At 39.8% G+C, this 17,836-nt stretch overlaps 1 protein-coding gene across 2 annotated transcripts in view; it reads left to right on the forward strand.

Moving 5' to 3' along the window:
* The first annotated feature begins 15,548 nt into the window (after positions 1-15,548).
* WDFY2 (WD repeat and FYVE domain containing 2) overlaps positions 15,549-17,836 on the forward strand; it is a 153,954-nt gene continuing 151,666 nt past the window's right edge. Inside the window, exon 1 of one of the 2 annotated variants that reach the window (XM_039839416.1) lies at positions 15,549-15,936. In XM_039839416.1, coding sequence (XP_039695350.1) covers positions 15,800-15,936 — 137 coding nt within the window. In that variant the 5' untranslated portion in view covers positions 15,549-15,799. The remainder of the gene's footprint in view (positions 15,937-17,836) is intronic. The other variant, XM_039839415.1, reaches the window with a different exon arrangement.

Genomic DNA, 17,836 nt, shown 5'->3' on the forward strand with positions numbered 1-17,836 from the left:
CTTTGCCGTTACCATCAAGCCCTTTTTTAAGCAAGTCATCCTTCAATTGGCTTCCATATTCTTGTTAGAGGTAAAACATGGATGTGGCAGGCGTGTTACTAAACTTAGTATTATCTCCCCCATTCTTTCTTTTTATTCATCTTCTACATCTAATTAGTTATCAAAGTCTGTGACTATTCTGTCACAAATGCTTTTTTTTTTTTTTTAGAACAACAATTTAGTAAGTGTTTACCTGTGGCAGGAGCTGGTCTAAGGGCTTTATATATTGTCTTATTCAATCCTCAAAATAGCCCTATGAGGTCATGTTTTAGTCAGGGTTCTTGGTAATAAACAGCAGATAACTTAAGCAGAAAGGAATTTACTAGAAAAGTATCAGGAAACTCACAGAATACATAGGAAGGTGGAGGACTGGATTCAGGGGGGAGCCAAGAAAAGAAGCAGAGCACAATGTTGGGATCCTACCTCAGCGACAAAGATGCCCCTCCATGCCTCTGAATTCTAATCTTCCCACAAGTCCTTGAGGATTCTCAACCTGATCCCAGCACCTTTGCCTTACCCCCAGTACAGAGAGACAGGTGAGCATCAACTGGCCCTGCTCAGAGCATGTTCCTATGCCTTAGCTGCCAGGGGCAGGCAGAGGAACAACTTTCCCTTTGAAGCTTCGACTCACATTGGAATTCACTGGAATTAAGAAAAATGTTCAGATACTTGACAGCAAAAGTGACAAACACCCACAGTTCATTTTGTAGAAGATGGAATAGACTTAGAGCAGGTAGGTTAGTTACCCAAGTAACACAGCTAGTCAGTGGTGGAGCCAGGATTGGAGCCCAAGTCAGTTTGTCTGCAAAGCCCACGCTGTTATGCAATGCTCTGCATTGCTTTCTCTAAACCGTTCCAGCTCTATTTCACAGCCCACACATCAGTCCAAGCTCCCATCCCCTCGTTTGCATTATTGCCTCCTCCTACCTGGTCATTCTGCTTTGTGCTCCCCCATCTCAGTTCATTCTCTACATAGTTGCTAAGATAATATTTTTTGAGTACCATCTACATCATGTCAGACTCTTGTTCAAAAACCTGTGACTCACACCTTGAAAAGCCTTTCCTGACTAATATCATTCCACACTGATCATTATTCTCCCTCAGTAATCAGTCAAATAATGTTGCTACAGTACCATCACAGATATCTCATCTATACTATACTATCTTAGACTTATTAATAGTCTCTAGCTATCACATTTATATGTGACTTCATTAAGGTCAAAGAGCCTGTGTTCTGCTGCTTTTGCGATTCTAGTGATGGATAATAGCATCATACATGGTGAATGGCTTCTCATCTTTGAATCCCAGGGCTCTCCAGGATGTTGCCTTACTGCTATTAATGTTATTACTTGCAGAGCACTATCATTTGCTAATTCGTTAGCTCTCCTGAAATTTCCCAGTTGTTTCCTGTGTTTCTCTGCCACATATACCATGCCTTACCAAGAATGTGTTTAGAAATTGCTGATAATAATAATAATTTTATTTCATCTTTTGGAAATGTTTTTTACTCCATCCTCAGATATTGCAAGTTGAGGAAAGGTAAAAGCGATATTCTTTTCTTGGAACTGTGGGATGAGAGGAAATAATATTTAGAGAATGCTCCCCCTTTCTAATTAAGAATGCTAAAAGCAACATAAGCATGGAACATAACATGAAATTAGGTATTCTGGATAGCCAGGTTACCACCTTGAGGTTCATGTAGAAAAGCTTCTTGACTGGTTCCTGAATTGCCTTCAGATAGCAGAGGGCATAATTATCAATTAATATTGCCCTGGATCCTCAAAGACCTCAAGATTCTTCTAAATCCAGACCAAGAAGGCCAAGAACCAGAGTGACACAAGTGTTTCATCTCCCACCTGCCTATGCTCCAGTACCAAGTTACATTTTTTGAGAATATGTCTTTTTATGACATCAGAGGAGGTTACACCTACACAGAGGACTCACAACTTGATGATCAATGCTTCCAGCAGAATTAATAAAACTCAGAATTTATTTAAAGTATATTCCTATATGCTCTGGTCATTTCATAGATGTCAAAAGTCAAGATAAAAAAAAAAGGTTTCTGTCCTCAAGGAGTTAAACTTCTATCTTGGGAGAGAAATCTATCAAATAAATAACTGATGAACAATGAGATAAGGCAGTAAATTAAGTCTGTCTTGGGTATAAGAATGGCACATGGAAGGGAGTAATCACTCTTTTTGGATAAGGGATCCCAAAAGACTTTACAGAGGCTGAAATGGTTGAGCTGGAGTTGAAGGAAGGTTGAGTTTGCCAGATAAATGAAGTGGGAAGAACATTCCAGGAAGGAAGAGAAGTGTACCATGGAATGAAAGGCTTAGAGAATTTTAAATAGTTTAGATTCTGAGAATGTTTATTCAGAATCCATCTTCTCCTTCCCTCCATGTTTCCTAGTCAGGGAGTTGAGCATAACTGACCTCGCTCCCAGCTCCAGGGAAGGGTCTTGATTGGCCTTAACCAGTCAGAATAATCCATTCCCTCATCATAGCTGCTTCTCAGAGAGGCATGTCTTCCAGGCCCAAGAAAATCATCCTTGGCACTCCTTGGGAATATTAGTTCAGGTCTGTATATGACCAAGCAGAAAGAAGCTCAGGAGTTTGGTTTGATAAGCAAGATGCACTCATGTGGAAGAAGAGGCTTATAAACCTGAGAGCTACTAGTTTCCATTTTATCACCTCAAGGGGACCCAACCAGAGTACAGAAATGTCTTGTAGAGCTAAGGGAATTGCAGAGAAATGGAGCCAATGACCTGACCAAACTCTGACTAGAGATTGAGTGGATGCTAGAATTTTCCACATTGTTTAAAGATCAAGTAGAATTTTTTGTTACTTGCAACTGAGATCATTCTGACTATGGCACATTTTCACTTTCTTTGTCATTCCATTTAAGGGTGCAGTTTCCAGCTCCTACTGGCATCAGCCTCGAAAGGGAATCAGCCTTTTGAAAATACTTAATCTTTGAACATATGATATAGGATACAAATTCTTCAGGATTTTAAACTCTGGAAGTAAAAATGTATATTTTGGAAGCCCAGGGAATTCTTTAAGGATTTAGTGCAGGAGATCTAGGTTTGGGTTATACTATTTGGACTATCAATAATATCTTGGCCTTCTTCTGTTTCTTTTTAGGATTTCCAATTTGTTCTATACTTCTTCTAAACTCTTTTTCTATTTATTTGTCAATGCAGTCTTTTTTCTCATTGTTGGAGTTTTTTGTTTGTTTGTTTCTGCTTTTCTCCCCTGGAGACAGAACGGCAGTTCAAGAGAATGAATAACATTGAGTCCATTGGCACGAAAGCCCTTTTCCCATGGTATCGGTTGCTCTTGAGGGAAATTAACCTAATCTTGATCAATTTTACTCAAGAAGAAGCATCTTTGATAACAAACATTTGTCTTCATCTCTTTGGTCTCTATTGCCAAGTAAATTCTACTGATAGGAGAAGTATGAGTATATGGTTCTCCTCTACTCCATTTCACTGGAAACTGTTCTGCAAGGATATTAAGATTCAATTAATTTTTCTACTTACTTGTCATTACTGAACTCCCTTTTCATGACTTGCATTGTGCTTGATGCTAGGGGAAATACAACAGGAGATGAAGGCTGGGTTTCTGCTTAAAAGACAAGGTTTAAGCATATACTAAAATGGTTCATATGTAAGATGGCTGTGCTGTGTCGATCCTTGAAGCTTACAAAAAAGTTTTTTTAAGGCACCATCAGATATATCCAAAGAGTTTCAGATATCATTCTGCCAGGATTCCAGAAACACCATTAGAATTTTGGTTATTAACCACTGGTCTTCAGTCGAAGTCCTTGAGGATAAAGATGATCTCATTCTTTGTTAACAGAATAATGTATCTTCTTGCGTGTATAATTTGAGGTGGAAAATGGAACCAAAAGTAGGTACATGTAGGAAAAAGTGCTATCCCCCAAAGTTGCCACAGGTACAAAATGTCGATTCCTTAGGAAGAAACTGTAGTTATATATGAGAGTTAGAGACTGGTTCCTTTCAAATGAATAAGTTATTTTGACTAAATGTATTTCACACAACACACACACATACACACACACACACACACACACACACACAATAATACACACACACACACCCATGTCGCTATTTCATATGAGCAATATTCATACTCCATAGATTCCATTTAATTCCTTCAAATATTGTGTGAAACAGGGAGATTTACAGCAGAACTGACCATATAATTGTGCAACAGAAACTGAGCATAGTCCTGACCTTTATTTTTAAACCAAAAGCTTGTCACACTAACTCTTTTTCTACTTGCTCATTGTGCCAAGTCAGTGGCCCTCCAATGATGAAATCAAGCTCTGCTCTTGATTTCACAAGAGAGTTAATATCATTCAGCACCTAGCTCACTCCCTGGCATGTAGCAGAGGCAGGGACTGAGCCAATCGCTTGCTGGAAGTAAGAATGGATGAAGACAGTGTCTGTGAACTTATGGATTAGTCTGAGGTCTTTTGAGCTAAACCAAAGACTCTAATAGATTTAAGACCCTTGAATGGCAAAATGAGAAAGAGTTTATGTTTTCATTTATGCTTTTAGTCAACAGACATTTCTTGGAAGGCCACCATGTTCTAGGAATAGTAGACTCACTTCCTCTGGACCAAATGCACTTGAGGTTCCTCTGCCCTTGATCTTCTAAGTAGCAGATCTCATCAGTCACAGTCCCTCCCTCTCACCTCATCCCAGTTCAGGGTTAGTGTATGGGCAGGTCCATGGTAGCATCAAAGTTATAAGTAAAAAGAAAACAAAGAAGGAACAGAAACTTATATCCTTTTCCTTCTTCTCTCTTTTTTTTTCAGTATTTACCCTAATTGCTGTCATTTTCCTAAGGTTGGTATCCACTCCTACTTCATCCTGTTCTGTCCTTCTGGTTCCTCTGAAGAAAATTCCAGGAGAGTTGGTTTCCTCCTGAAATATAGATGAATCTAACTCTTGTTTATTGCTGGTGGAAATGCAAAATGATATAGCCACTATGAAAGACAGTTTGGCATTCTTTACAAAAAACAAACATAGTCATACCACACAATACAGCAGTCAAGCTCCTTGAATTTACCCAAAGGAGTTCAAAACTTATGATCACACAAAGAAAGACTTGAACAATTATTATTTATAATTGCCAAAACTTGGAAGCAACCAAGATGTCCTTCAGTAGATAAATGGATAAATAAACTATGGATACTCAGACAATGAAATATTATCCAGTGCTTTTAAAAAATGAGCTATCGAGCCATAAAAATACACTTTTAAGGTGGAACCTTAAAAGTGTATTACTAAGTGAAAGAAGCCAATCTGAGAAGGCTTCATATTGTATGATTTCAACTATATGACATTCTGAAAAAGGCAAAACTATGAAGACAATAAAAATAATAGTTCCCAGAGTTTGGAAGAGAGAGATTTAAATAGGCAGTACACAGAGGATTTTCAGGGCAGTGAAACTATTCTATATGATATTATGGTGAATACATGTTATTATACATTTGTTCAAACCCATAAAATACAACATCAAGAGTGAACCTTTGGATGATAATAATGTGTCAGTACAGGTTCATTTATTGTAACAAATGTACCATTTTGGTGGAGAATGTTGATAATGGGGGAGGCTGTGCATGTGTGGGTGCAGGGGCTATATGGGAACATTCTGTACTTTCCACTCAATTTTGCTGTGAACCTCAAATTGCTCTTAAAAAATAAAGTTTATTTAAACAAATATATATGTATATATATAGGAATATAGGAATATAGATGAATCTTACTTCAGCCCTTTGTATACACAAAAACCTACCATTAGGTTGGTTGTCTCTTGCCTGGGCTAGAGAGCAGTGGAGAGGACTGGAGAGGAAGATTAAGAGACATGCTTTGCAAAAGCCTTGTGCTTGCTTCCCGTACAGGTGAGTAGGGGAAAAGCCACAGGTTGTGTTTTATTACTCAGTGAGACACACAAAAATACAGGGATCTGTTCAGAAACACTAGATGCTACTAATGGAAGAGGAAGAAGTCTGGCTAGTCCCTCATAACGGGAAAGAGAAGGAAGGGGAGATATACCCATGGGTGGAAGCCTAGCCCTCCGTTCTGCTGATCACTTTTCCTGTACCCTTCCATTGGATTCCCAGGCCTATAGTTTCCAATTAGACTAGACATTGAAGGCCACTTGCATTATAATCACTTGAAACATTTGATAAAAATTTCGATTCTCACATTAAGCTTCCAGAAAACTAAAATCAGTTGTTTGGTGATAGGGTCCAGGAATCTGCATTTTAAAAAAGTTCCCAAGCCTTTCTGATGTGCAGCCAGGCTGAGGGGGTCCTCGCACCTACCACTGGGGAGGAAACTGGGAAAGGAGAAGGAAGACAAATGGAGGAATGTTTATCTGATGTTCGTAGATTATTCGTCATGGTAGTTCTATGCCAAGGGACCATTAGTTTTATTCCTAGTGATTTTGTGAGCATGCCTGGGAACCACCAATACATGTTAGAGTCAGCAAGAAAATTCAGAGTTCAAAGCAATGAACTATAAACAATTGACTTAATACAAGAGTGGAAGTTATCTTTAATTCTCTATTTTTAGATTTTAGTCATTTGAAAAGTTGGGAATTCTGTTGCAAGATAATCTGGCTTTGACTCGTGATCCAGTTCTGATAATTAGATTTATCTCTTGTTTTGAGAGTCATCATCTCCATCCCTTTTCTTTCCTCTATCTGTCCTCCCTATGGTTCTCTTCCAACTCTTTCTAGTCTTCTTCCTCTCCCTGTAGAGGAGCTGCTTGGCAGGCACTGGTCTGTTTCACAACAAGTCTGTAAGATTGTTGTTGTAATTATCTAAATGTTACAGATGAAGAAAGAGGGACTCCAATAGACTAAGTGATTTTGCTAAAGGCCACTATTAAGCCATTGATCCTACTCTGACCTTGTCCCTAGCTCTGACATAAGACCTGTCTAAGCTTCCTGCTCAGAACACCAGTCCTTCAAGCCCAGCATTGCTTTCCTAAGTTGTCACTGCAGACTTGAATCTCCTGCTCTGGAACCCCAGCCAGCTATCAAATGTTCCTATCAGATGCTGACCGACTGCCTCTCTGGGTCTCAGACTAATGTCCTAGTAGATTGATTCTTCATGCTATGTGTGCTTTTCAGCTGATGAAGTCAGAGTTCCCAGATCCCTGCTGTGTCAGGAAAAATTCTGGTCCTCCTTCTGCGTGGCTCCTTTACTCACACTACTACCACACACGCAACACTTCTAACACCAGATGTGTGGGAGTTTTCACCCACCAAGCAATTCTGACACCAGCTGGGTGTCCTACAGTTTAACTCAATTTTGACACTGCCTACTGGGAGATAGCCTCAAATCCCAAAGGTTAAGGGCTCAGTCCCACATCAGACTCTCACTTCGGATGTCATTTGAAAATAGTAGGTCCCTGGGTTACCCAAATTTCTGCTTAGTTTGGCTACAAATCAGAGTTTCCCATGATCACGTCCTCAAATTCCAATAATTGTCTAGAGCACCTCATAGAAGTCAGGGAAACACGTTTACTAGCTCATTAAAGGATACGATACAAGATACAGATGAACAGCCAGATGAAGAGATACAAAGGGCAAGGTCTGGGAGAGTCCTGAGGGCAGAAACTTCTGTCCCTGTGCAGTTGGGGTGTATCGTCCTCCTGGCACATGGATATGGTCACCCACTTGGAAGCTCACTGAACCCCCTACTATTGAGATTTTATGAAGGCCTCCTCACATAGGCATGATTAACTATTAACTCCATTTCTAGTCCCTCTTCCCTCTCTAGGGAAGTGGGGCATAGTGAAAATTTAAAGCTTCTAATCATGGCTTGATCTTTCTGGTGACCGGCCTCATCCAGGAGCCCACCCAGAGCCACCTCATTAGAACAAAGGATGCTCTTAGTGCTCCTATCACTTAGGAATTCACAAGAGTTTTAGGAGCTCTGTGTCAGGAACATGTGTGTTGTGTGTGACAAAGAAATATTTATTTATTTGTTTGTTTGTTTACTTCACACTTGCCCTGCCTCCTACTGCCAAGCTAGGTTGCTGAAGAAAAACCAGAAAAATGCATGCTGTTTACTGCTAGAAAGGACTTTAAACTCTGCTCTGAGCCTTTTTGCTAGTCACACCCTGCTCCCTATAATCAGCCTTCCAAGAATGAGGAATCAATCCAAAAGAAGTTGCCTTGCTCCAATGATTAAGCATAATTCCTTTCCTTTAATCTTTTCTCTACTTAAAGACTCCATGCCCTGCTATAGCAGAAGCCCCTTTCTGTTTCCTAGATCAGTTGTGTCCAAACTATGGCTCTCAGAGCTCTGCTCTGTTGAAACTTTTCAAGTAGTACATGGATATGCATACTTTTAAGGTTATCTGTTTCCAGATCCTCAAAGTTTATAAGTCTTAAAATCAATTTGCCTGAGGATGTGCCTACATTTACCTCAGATGTTCTCCCATTTCATATCTTTACGCATCCCCAATCTTACTATGGTTGTTTTGCCCTGGATAAAAGAAACATCAAGAACAAAAAGATACTACAAAATATCGACTTGGGGTAACTTTAATGATTTACAAGGTGACCTAATCCACGGATCTTTCTGATATTTCTTGTCATAAGTATTTCTGGTAAGGATTTTTTGACCCACCTTGAAAAGTTCTTAATTCTAATATAAGGTGGGATCGCTTCTTGGCCTTTTGGCTAAGATCAAGTATACTATAAGGTGGAGTAGTGTGGTGGGAGTTACAGCATTTTCTCTTTTTGGTTGTTTAATGTCTTCACCTCTTCCATCTCTTCTATTATCAAAGAAAGCATTATTCTGCAAGAGGAGTACTGTGAGAGCAAAGCTAAGAGAACTGCAGTAAGAAGTACTGAATGCCCCAAACACCTTATCTCATGTATTTTAAATGTAAGCATTTCTTTTCAGCTATTCTCCATACTCAACCCCAGCATGAGTAATTAACTAGAAAGAAAAAGACTTTAGAGAAGCCAACCTAGACGAAATTAGTAATGCTGATTCCCTTCCATGCAGTTGCAGTATTTTTCAGTATTGCCAAGTTTTCAAAACACATTAACTAAAACCCACTATGAAATTTATTTGTTCAGATTCAGTTACTGTTATAAGGTAGTTAGAAACTATTTGTCAAATTATATAGAATATTTATTTCATTTATGATCAATCATCATCTTATTGTATTTTAGAAAATGTGTAATATTTTTTATTTCCTATTAAAATTAATTATATATTAGTCTAAGACTGTTTTCTTTCAAGGAGTATATGCCTTTCTTTTTCATTAAATAGATAAAAAAATTTTATTATGATTCCTAACCAAACTAGTGTAGCTGCTTGATTTTTATATTTTTTACTTAATTATTCTCAAAAGTTCCACACCAGAGTTCAACATACACACACACACACATAATTATTGAAAGAATATCACGTTATATTATGCCTTTTGTCATTTTTCTTGCTTCACCAAAATTTATAACTTAAGCCACACATTATGTTAATTAATAAGAAAAGAACTTTGGTGTACTATTTGTTTTCTAAGTTATTAAAAACTGATAAATTATATTAGATCTACATAATGAAACTCTTGACTACACTTCACAATCCATCTTACAAGATGCATTCCATTATATTTTTACAATATTCCTTAAAACGCATATTAATATTTATTCATTTGAATGGAGAAATAAAGTCAGAATATTCCTGATAGTATGTTTTGCCTAATTGGTTTGACATTGGACCTTTGATTATTAGGCTACATGGTGGACTTTTTTCACAAAAAACATCTAGCTCTAAGATTTGGAAAAAAATATATTTAAGCATGTGATGAAATAAAAGAATTTTATTTTAAAAGTTGTGCTGAATTTAAAACATTCTAAAATTCTATTCTTTTTTAGCATATGGGGTTAAACCTTTAAGTATAAGAATAACACATAAAGTAATAGTAATATAATATGTTTTTGTATACTTCCCAGAAGTTGAGAAAATAAATTACTTTAATGAATGTGTAAAAAAATCCTTTCAGAAGTCAGATGGTTTCCAATACTTTGCTTTCAATAAAATAGATGGAGCCATAATATAATTTTTCAGGGAGTCACCAAAAATAATTTGGGTAACAGACAACTAAAATTCACACAGCATAAAATTCACAGAGTTGTGCAACCAGCGTAATAATCAATTTTAGAACATTTTCGTCATCTCAAAAAGAAAAACACCCTCAAATCTATTTCTATTCCTATAGATTCACTTATCCTGCATGGTTCATGTAAATGGAATCTTACAATATGTGGTCCTTTTTGAGTGGTTTCTTTCATTTAGCATATTTCAAGGTTCATTCATGTTGTAGTCTGTATCAGTACTTCATTTATTTTTATTGCTGAATAGCCTATTGTATAAATATACAGTAGTTCCTTTTTATTTGAGGATATACGTTTCAACCACCCCCAGTGGATGCTTAATGTATACTATGTTTTTTCCTGTCTGTACAAATCTATGATAAAGTTTAATTTATCAAGTAGGCACAGTAAGAGATTAACAATAACTAAAATTAAATAGCACAATTATAACAATATACTGTAATAAAAAGGTATGTGAATGTGGTCTGTCTCTCAAAATATCTCATTGTATTGTACTAATTTTTTCACTTAAAAGAAGCATTTTACCGGCTTCTCTTAGGCATATCACAGCATTACTACTCTTGCACTTTGGAGACATTTTTAAGTAAAATAAGGGTTACTTGAACACTAGCACTGCAATACCGCAACAGTTGATGTGATCACCAAGCTGACTACTAAAAGACTAATGGGTAGGGAGTGTACACAGCATGAATACGCTGGACAAAGGGACAATTCATATCCTGGGTGGGACGGAGCAAGACTGCGTGAGATTTCATCACCTCACTCAGAATGGTGTGCAATTTAAAACTTATGAATTGTTTACCTCTGGAATTTTCCATTAAAAATTTTTGGACTGCAGTTGACAGAGGGTAACTAAAATCTTGAAAAGCGAAAGTGTGGATTAAAGGAGGATTAATTCGATTTCTGTATTTTATTTTGTAAATGTAAGGGCTAAGAAATGTTATTTACATAAATAGGTGAGAATGAAGTGTTTTATTATGTCAGTGCCACTCAACTCTTTGAACTCTTTCTGAGTCACATGTCAAAAGTCACATAGTCATGTATCAGTTGATGGGCATTTGGATCATTTTCATTTTTTGGCTATTATGAATAATGCTATAAGCATTCACGTACAATTTTTTTGTGCAGACCTAAGTTTCCTTTTTCTTGGGTATATAAATCTAGAAGTGGAATTATTGGGTTATATGGTAACTCTACATTTAATCTTTTGAGGAAAAGCCAGACTGTATTGTAGGAGGCTGCACCATTTTATATTTTATGTTCCCAATCAGCAGTGTATGGCGTGGCAGGGGAGGGGGAAGGGACAAGTTCTCCACATTTGTTAACATTTGTTACCTGCTTTTTAAAATTATAGCCATCCTAGTAGTTGCGAAGTATGTCATTGTGGTTTTGATTTGCGTTTCCTTGATGGCTAATGATGTTGAGCATCTTTTCACATGATTATTGGTCATTTCCATATCTTCTTTTGAAAAAGGTCTATTCAGATTCTTGGCCAGTTTAAAAAATTAGGTTATTTGTCTTTTATTATTGAGTCGTTAGAGTTCTTTATATATTCTAGATACAAGTCCCTTATCAGTATATGATTTGCATAACTTTTTTCCTGACTACATGACTTTTGACATGTGACTCAGAAAGAGTTCAAAGAGTTGAGTGGCACTGACATAATAAAACTCTTTTCATTCCCACCTGTTTATGTAAATAACATGTCTTAGCCCTTACATTTACAGAATAAAATACAGAAATAGAATTAATCTTGAACCCTGCATAATTCTAGCAATAAGTGATTATTTATCCTTGGAAACAGGGGAATGTAAAAATCTAGTCTTGTTCATCTTGAATAATTTTCATTAAACATTTTTAGTTAAAATTTACTTATGTTAAATAATTTTTATATAAATTCTAATATATTTGTTTCCTCGACCTATTGTATGCTAACAATTGTAATGATCAGTTAATGTAGAAGAAACCTTTAAAAATTAGAGTTTAATAGCCTTAGTATATTAAATTATAAAATTTTAATTTACATATATATTTGTTTCAGGTAGTATTACGGGGAATCAATAAAAGATCCTCAAGTATAAAAATATTTACAGTAAATGTTAATACTTACAAGATAATAGAACTCAGACTCTTTGGAATATTTATACTTATACTAAAATTCTTCAAAATTCTTTAATATATGAACGAAAGAGTTTGAGAATCATTTTTATAACAAGCTACTCTCTTCAGTCATTGATCTCCACTAAAATGCCATTTCTTGTGGGTGGGAGAGTGGGGCTGAGCAATTTTAATTCCCTAGAGCAGACAGGAGTTATCAACCTGGGCTTTTGGTAGTTGTATGCTTTCTGAAATTGCATGTTAGGCCTTTTTCTTGGATACCAACTATTCACCTTGTTATTATCATCTACCTGTTGTATATGTTCTCCCAAGTATTGCTCTATCTCAGGATTTAGGGTAAGGTACAGATTTCAGTCTTTCTATTATGTTCTAATGGAACAGAGCTAAACAAATCTGGACCTGCCTCTTTTTCTTTCTATTTATTCATCCATTCATTCATTCAACAAATACGGTGTGCCTCCTCACATGCCAGGTACTATTCTAGGGGCTAGAAATACAATAACAAACAGGTAATGTCCTTTTTCTCCTGGTGTTTCTCTTCTAAAAGAAGAAGATTAGAAATAAATAAGAAACAAGATTATCGTGGGCAGAACTAAATGTTGTGAGAAAAATAAAACAGGGTGATATGACAGTGAGTGTAAGGAAGAAGTGGGGTACTTTAGAGGTGGGAGGGTAAGACTCTTTAAGGAGCTAACATTGACCTGAAGCCTGAGCGGTGAGAAGAAAGTAGTCAGGAAGTGAACACACTGTGTGCAAAGGCCACCAGCAGGACATTGGTTGGTGTTTCTGGGGGAATTTCCAAGCCAGGGCTTGGAGCTTACTGACATTGGAGAGGCATTTTATCCCAAGTGCAGTGGTAAGCCACTCATGAGTTTTAAACAGAGGAGTAACTGATCTGGTTTATATTTGAAAACGAAATCCTCTGGCTACTGTGATAAAAAATGGATTATGGATTGTATGAATTTTGGGGTGAAGGGTTCAAAGAGAAGGAGGAGCAGAGAAAGGAATTGGCTACTGTGGTAGTAGAGGCCAGAGATTATGATGACTTGGACTGGGGAATAGACGATATAGGTGTGAAAATTTAAGATGTACTTTGGAGGTGTATCTGATAGAACCTGTTAATAGTTTGGATATGAGTTGTGAGGAAAAGAGACGAATCAAGGACAACTCCTAGGAAAATAGTTTTGAACAATGGGTGAACAATGCAGTAGATTTAAAGACACTGTTTGGGAATGTTTGGAATATCTATTCAACAATGAAGTAACAAAGTGGAGTAGCATTAGATACATAAATCTGGAATTCAAGAGTGAGGTCAAGGATAGAGACAAGAATCTGGGGGACAGGAGCATACGAATAGTATTTAAAACCACTGTAGTAGGCTAAAAATGGCCCCCCAAATATGTCGACTTAATCTCCCCAAATTCAGATGATCTATTGTGCATAAAGGCATTTAAAATATGTCATTTGTAAGCCTCACAACAACTACTCCAGGTAGGTGTTATTACCCTCCACTTGAAAGATGAGGAACCTGAGGCTTGGCGAAGCAGAACGCCTTGTTCTAGATCTCAAAGCTGAAAAATACCTTTCAAGGGCCTTACAGAATTTCTGCAAAGATGGGAAGTAATAAAGAGTTGCACAATGCTTTGAGACAGGTCCTTTGCCGTATATAGCCTTGGCTGCCAAAAATCTGCCTTAGAAATGCATTCCCACAAGGCCTGTGCCATTCTTTGCCCAGCTCTGGCATATTATTTTTCTGACCTCCAGAGCCCTATCAGTCCAATCACATCACATAGACCATGACCACACCTCAGCTAGCTTAACACTTGCTTGGATGGTTCAGCGGGGTTATCATGTAATGAAGGAAGCCACATGCTAGGCCCACATCAGGCACCTAACCGTCACTCAATAATCACAATAACTCTCTTCATTGTCTCTGCAGCAAGTTAGAAAGGCTGGATTGCTGGGGCATGGAAAGAAGTCAGGACCAAGAGCTAGGGAGTCTGGGTTCAAGTCTGAGGCAAGGGAAGGGCTATAACCTCTATAGCCCTAATGTGGAGCTACAGTAACCTTAGGCTAGTAAATTAGCCATCAAAGAAAAGGCAGAGGTTGACACTACAGATGATCTCTAAACTCCCTCAAAGATACTCATGAGAAATTCTCTTCTTTCCCTACCTCTAGAGCTCCACCATCAGTAGCCGTGGCCTGAACCAAGGGCGTAGCAACTGTCTGCTCATGAAGGGGCTACCCCTCAGTTCCCCTGCTGTGTAGCAAGGGGGTCCCCAACTCCCCAGGGAAACAGACCTGGTACCAGAGGCCTGTTAGGAAACAGGCCTCATAACAGGAAGTGAGCAGTGGGAGAGCAAATGAAGCTTCATCTATATTTGCAGCTGCTCCCCAGCGCTAGCATCAAAGCCTCAGATCCATTTCAGATCATCAGGCATTACATTCTCATAGGAGCACCAGTCTCTGGTGCCAAAAAGGTTGGGGATCGCTGCTTAGAGGTCAGTCCAGGCTGCAATTAGGCCAATGGCCCACGTGACTTATAGAGCTCCCAAGGGCAAGAGCAAGGAGAAGAGGGCAGTAGGTCATTCCAGGACAAGGGTGAGAAGACTCAGAGAAACTACAACTCCCAGGAGCCCATGGAGTTTCACTCCGCGACCTGGGCCTGGTGCACGTTGGGGGAAGCAAGCTGCCTCCCGCCCCGTTTCATTGTTAAGGCCACGCCGGACAGGTAACCTGTGCGCATGCTCAGTCACGTCCTAACTAGTTCGGCTTCTTTCCTTCCAGCTGGCTTTTTCCTTTTCCGGCTTCACCCTTGCGTGCTTTTCCCCGCCCCACCCTCCGCCCTCTTTTCAAAGATTTCGGAGAGGGCAGGGCCTCCGGCGTGCGCGTTCCCAGGGGTGTGGACACGCGCGTTCACGGGAGATTAAAGAGGGAGGGGACCGAACATTGGGTGTGGAAAGTGGCAAGGGTAGAAGCCCGCAGAGAATGGAAGGCGCATGCGTCCTAAGGAGGCGCTGCAAGCGTTTGGGATTTGAGGAGGGGTGGGGCGGAAGTGGGCAAGTGGGCAGACGCACGCCTATTGGGTCATCAGCGCCCCGCCTCCTTTTAGGTTCCCCCCTCCTCCACCGCCTTTCCGGAAGTGCAGCCGCCCTCGCGCCGACCAGCGGCCACCACCTGTGGCAGGCCCCGCCCCCGCCGGCTCCGCCCCCCGGGTCTCCGCCCCCCTCTCCCGCTGGTGGTGGCTACGGGTTGCAGCGCCGGTGGTGGCGGTTTCGGTACCCGAAGTCGGGAGCGCGGAGTCGTTCCCGGGGGCGGAGGCCAGGCTATGATCGCGGGTCCCTGGCGTCCCGCTCGGGCCAACCAGAGTCCTCGTTTCGGCTTTTGCCTGTCCCCGAGCGGTCTCCTCAGCCCGGCCCCACTGCGCGGTTTGCAGCGGCGCCCCCAGCGCGCCCCCTCTGATGGCGGCGGAGATTCAGCCCAAGCCTCTAATCCGCAAGCCGATCCTGCTGCAGCGGGTCGAGGGGTCCCAGGAGGTGGTGAATATGGCCGTGATCGTTCCCAAGGAGGAGGGCGTCATCAGCGTCTCGGAGGACAGGTACGGACGTCTGCCCCTCGGCCGCGAAGAGGGGCGGGACGGGCCGGAGATCCACGAACTCGCGTCGGTTGCTGTATCTCCACGTCGGCTCAAGTGTAGACATGTCCCTTAAGTTTTTATTATAATACGCATCCTGGTAGTGCGCGGGTGTCCAGCTGCGCTTCGTCCCCGCTGTGTGGCTCGGGGAAGCGGAGCTCGGACAGCGGCGTGCGCTCTGGGCTCGCGCGGGGCCGGGTGAAGCCTGCTGACGCCGGGGTGGTCGGTGGACTGATGGTATGACGGTCGCTGGACCTTGGCCCTGTCCTGAGGGCGGGAGGGGGAGAGGGAGGAGCCGCATGGCCCTGCAGGTGTGTGCGTGGGCAGGATGCTCCGAGCTGCCTCTGAGAAAATAACAGGGTTTTTGAGTACTCTGGTACAGTTCTTAGGGCTCCGAACTGAAAACAAATGCCACTCGTCTCCTGTACATTCCCACCAAATCCAGATCTCCTGGGCATCTTAAAGGGAATTCAATGACTATTGCAAGTTGTGAAAAGAGTAACTTCGGGCTTTTGCCCAAAGGAGAGGTGCCATCTCATCTTTTCCTCCTTTTTCTTATCTTTTCAAGCTCGGAGAGAAGCGCCTAGAAATTACAAGGGACCTCTGCAAATAGCTGGAGTTCCTTCCCTTTGCTTGCTTCCTTTCTTTTTGCTTAATTTGCAAAAGTGGATCCAGTTCTTCCCTTAATATTTTTTTTTCCAGACAAGCGTTTTTGCTTTAATATTCTGTAATACGCAGAAATTAGGCTGAGGAAGCTAATTTTCACAGGAATGCTATTTGAATGTAGTATAGAATTTTCTGGAATTGTTCCTTGGATAATATCAACTAATATTCTAAAAAATTTAACACTGTAGAGAGGTGTATGACAAGGGGCTATAACCTTAAAACGGTAGTTAGGTTTTATTAATGTAAGTTCATATTATGCTGAGGTACAGAGTATTTTTTCTCCGTGACTCCTTAAATTGCAGGCAGAGGTTAAGTAACAAAGTGTTTATTACTCTCTTTATAGTCATTTCAGCATTTGGCATACAGTATGGCCTCAAAAAATTTGCCTTATAGGTCTATTCATATCATAAGTTTTTTCGTATAACTAGGATGAGTATATTAATGACATGTGCTTGTCTATATCATACTCTATACAGATGGCCAAACGGATTCATTTCCTATGTAAATCCAATGAAAAGCATTGTAAACATACACCAGTGGCAAGCAGTGTGCAGTAAACAGAAGAAATTCATGGCTGAGATGGGCTATGTGGATGTAGAAACCTTTTGAAATTCACAAAGAAGTCTTATGAGGTTTAATTTTTCGACAGAGGCAAAATTCTATTAGATTGCTTCTAGACCTAGAAAGTCTTTTGTCATAGAATTGTTTTAAAGGAATATATTGATAGATGTCATTTTTCCCAGTCTGTAACCGCTAGAGATGAAACCGCTCAACCTAACTGCTGTAGGAAATTCATGAGTTTGTTGAATCAAGTAAAAAGATAAGGTAGTTAAATCTATGTTCTTTAATAAGAGTTTTGAAACTTTCTGATTTGGTTGATGGTTTGGGAGTAGAGTTAAGTTTTCAGTTTTGTTTTTTTTTTAGAGTTCAGAGGTATCTTAGAGGTTATTTGCTCTAACTGCTTTATTTCACAATTGAGAAAATTTAGACCAGAGAATTTACCTGCCCAAAGTCATGTAGCTGGTGATGGAGCCTACCTTGGTACTAAGTCTTGATTCCTGTATTAGTATGTTTATCTTGAAGCAAACAGCTTTAGAGGCGTGCATTTCAAAGTATTTGGAGAAACTAAAGAAGCATAGAAGAAAAAAACTGAAAGATAAATTTCATTTGATTATAGACAAAAGATGTAATGTTTAGG

This window comes from Pteropus medius, unplaced genomic scaffold, assembly GCF_902729225.1.
Source record: "Pteropus medius unplaced genomic scaffold, Ma_sr-lr_union100, whole genome shotgun sequence".
Classification (NCBI taxonomy): Eukaryota; Metazoa; Chordata; class Mammalia; order Chiroptera; family Pteropodidae; genus Pteropus; species Pteropus medius.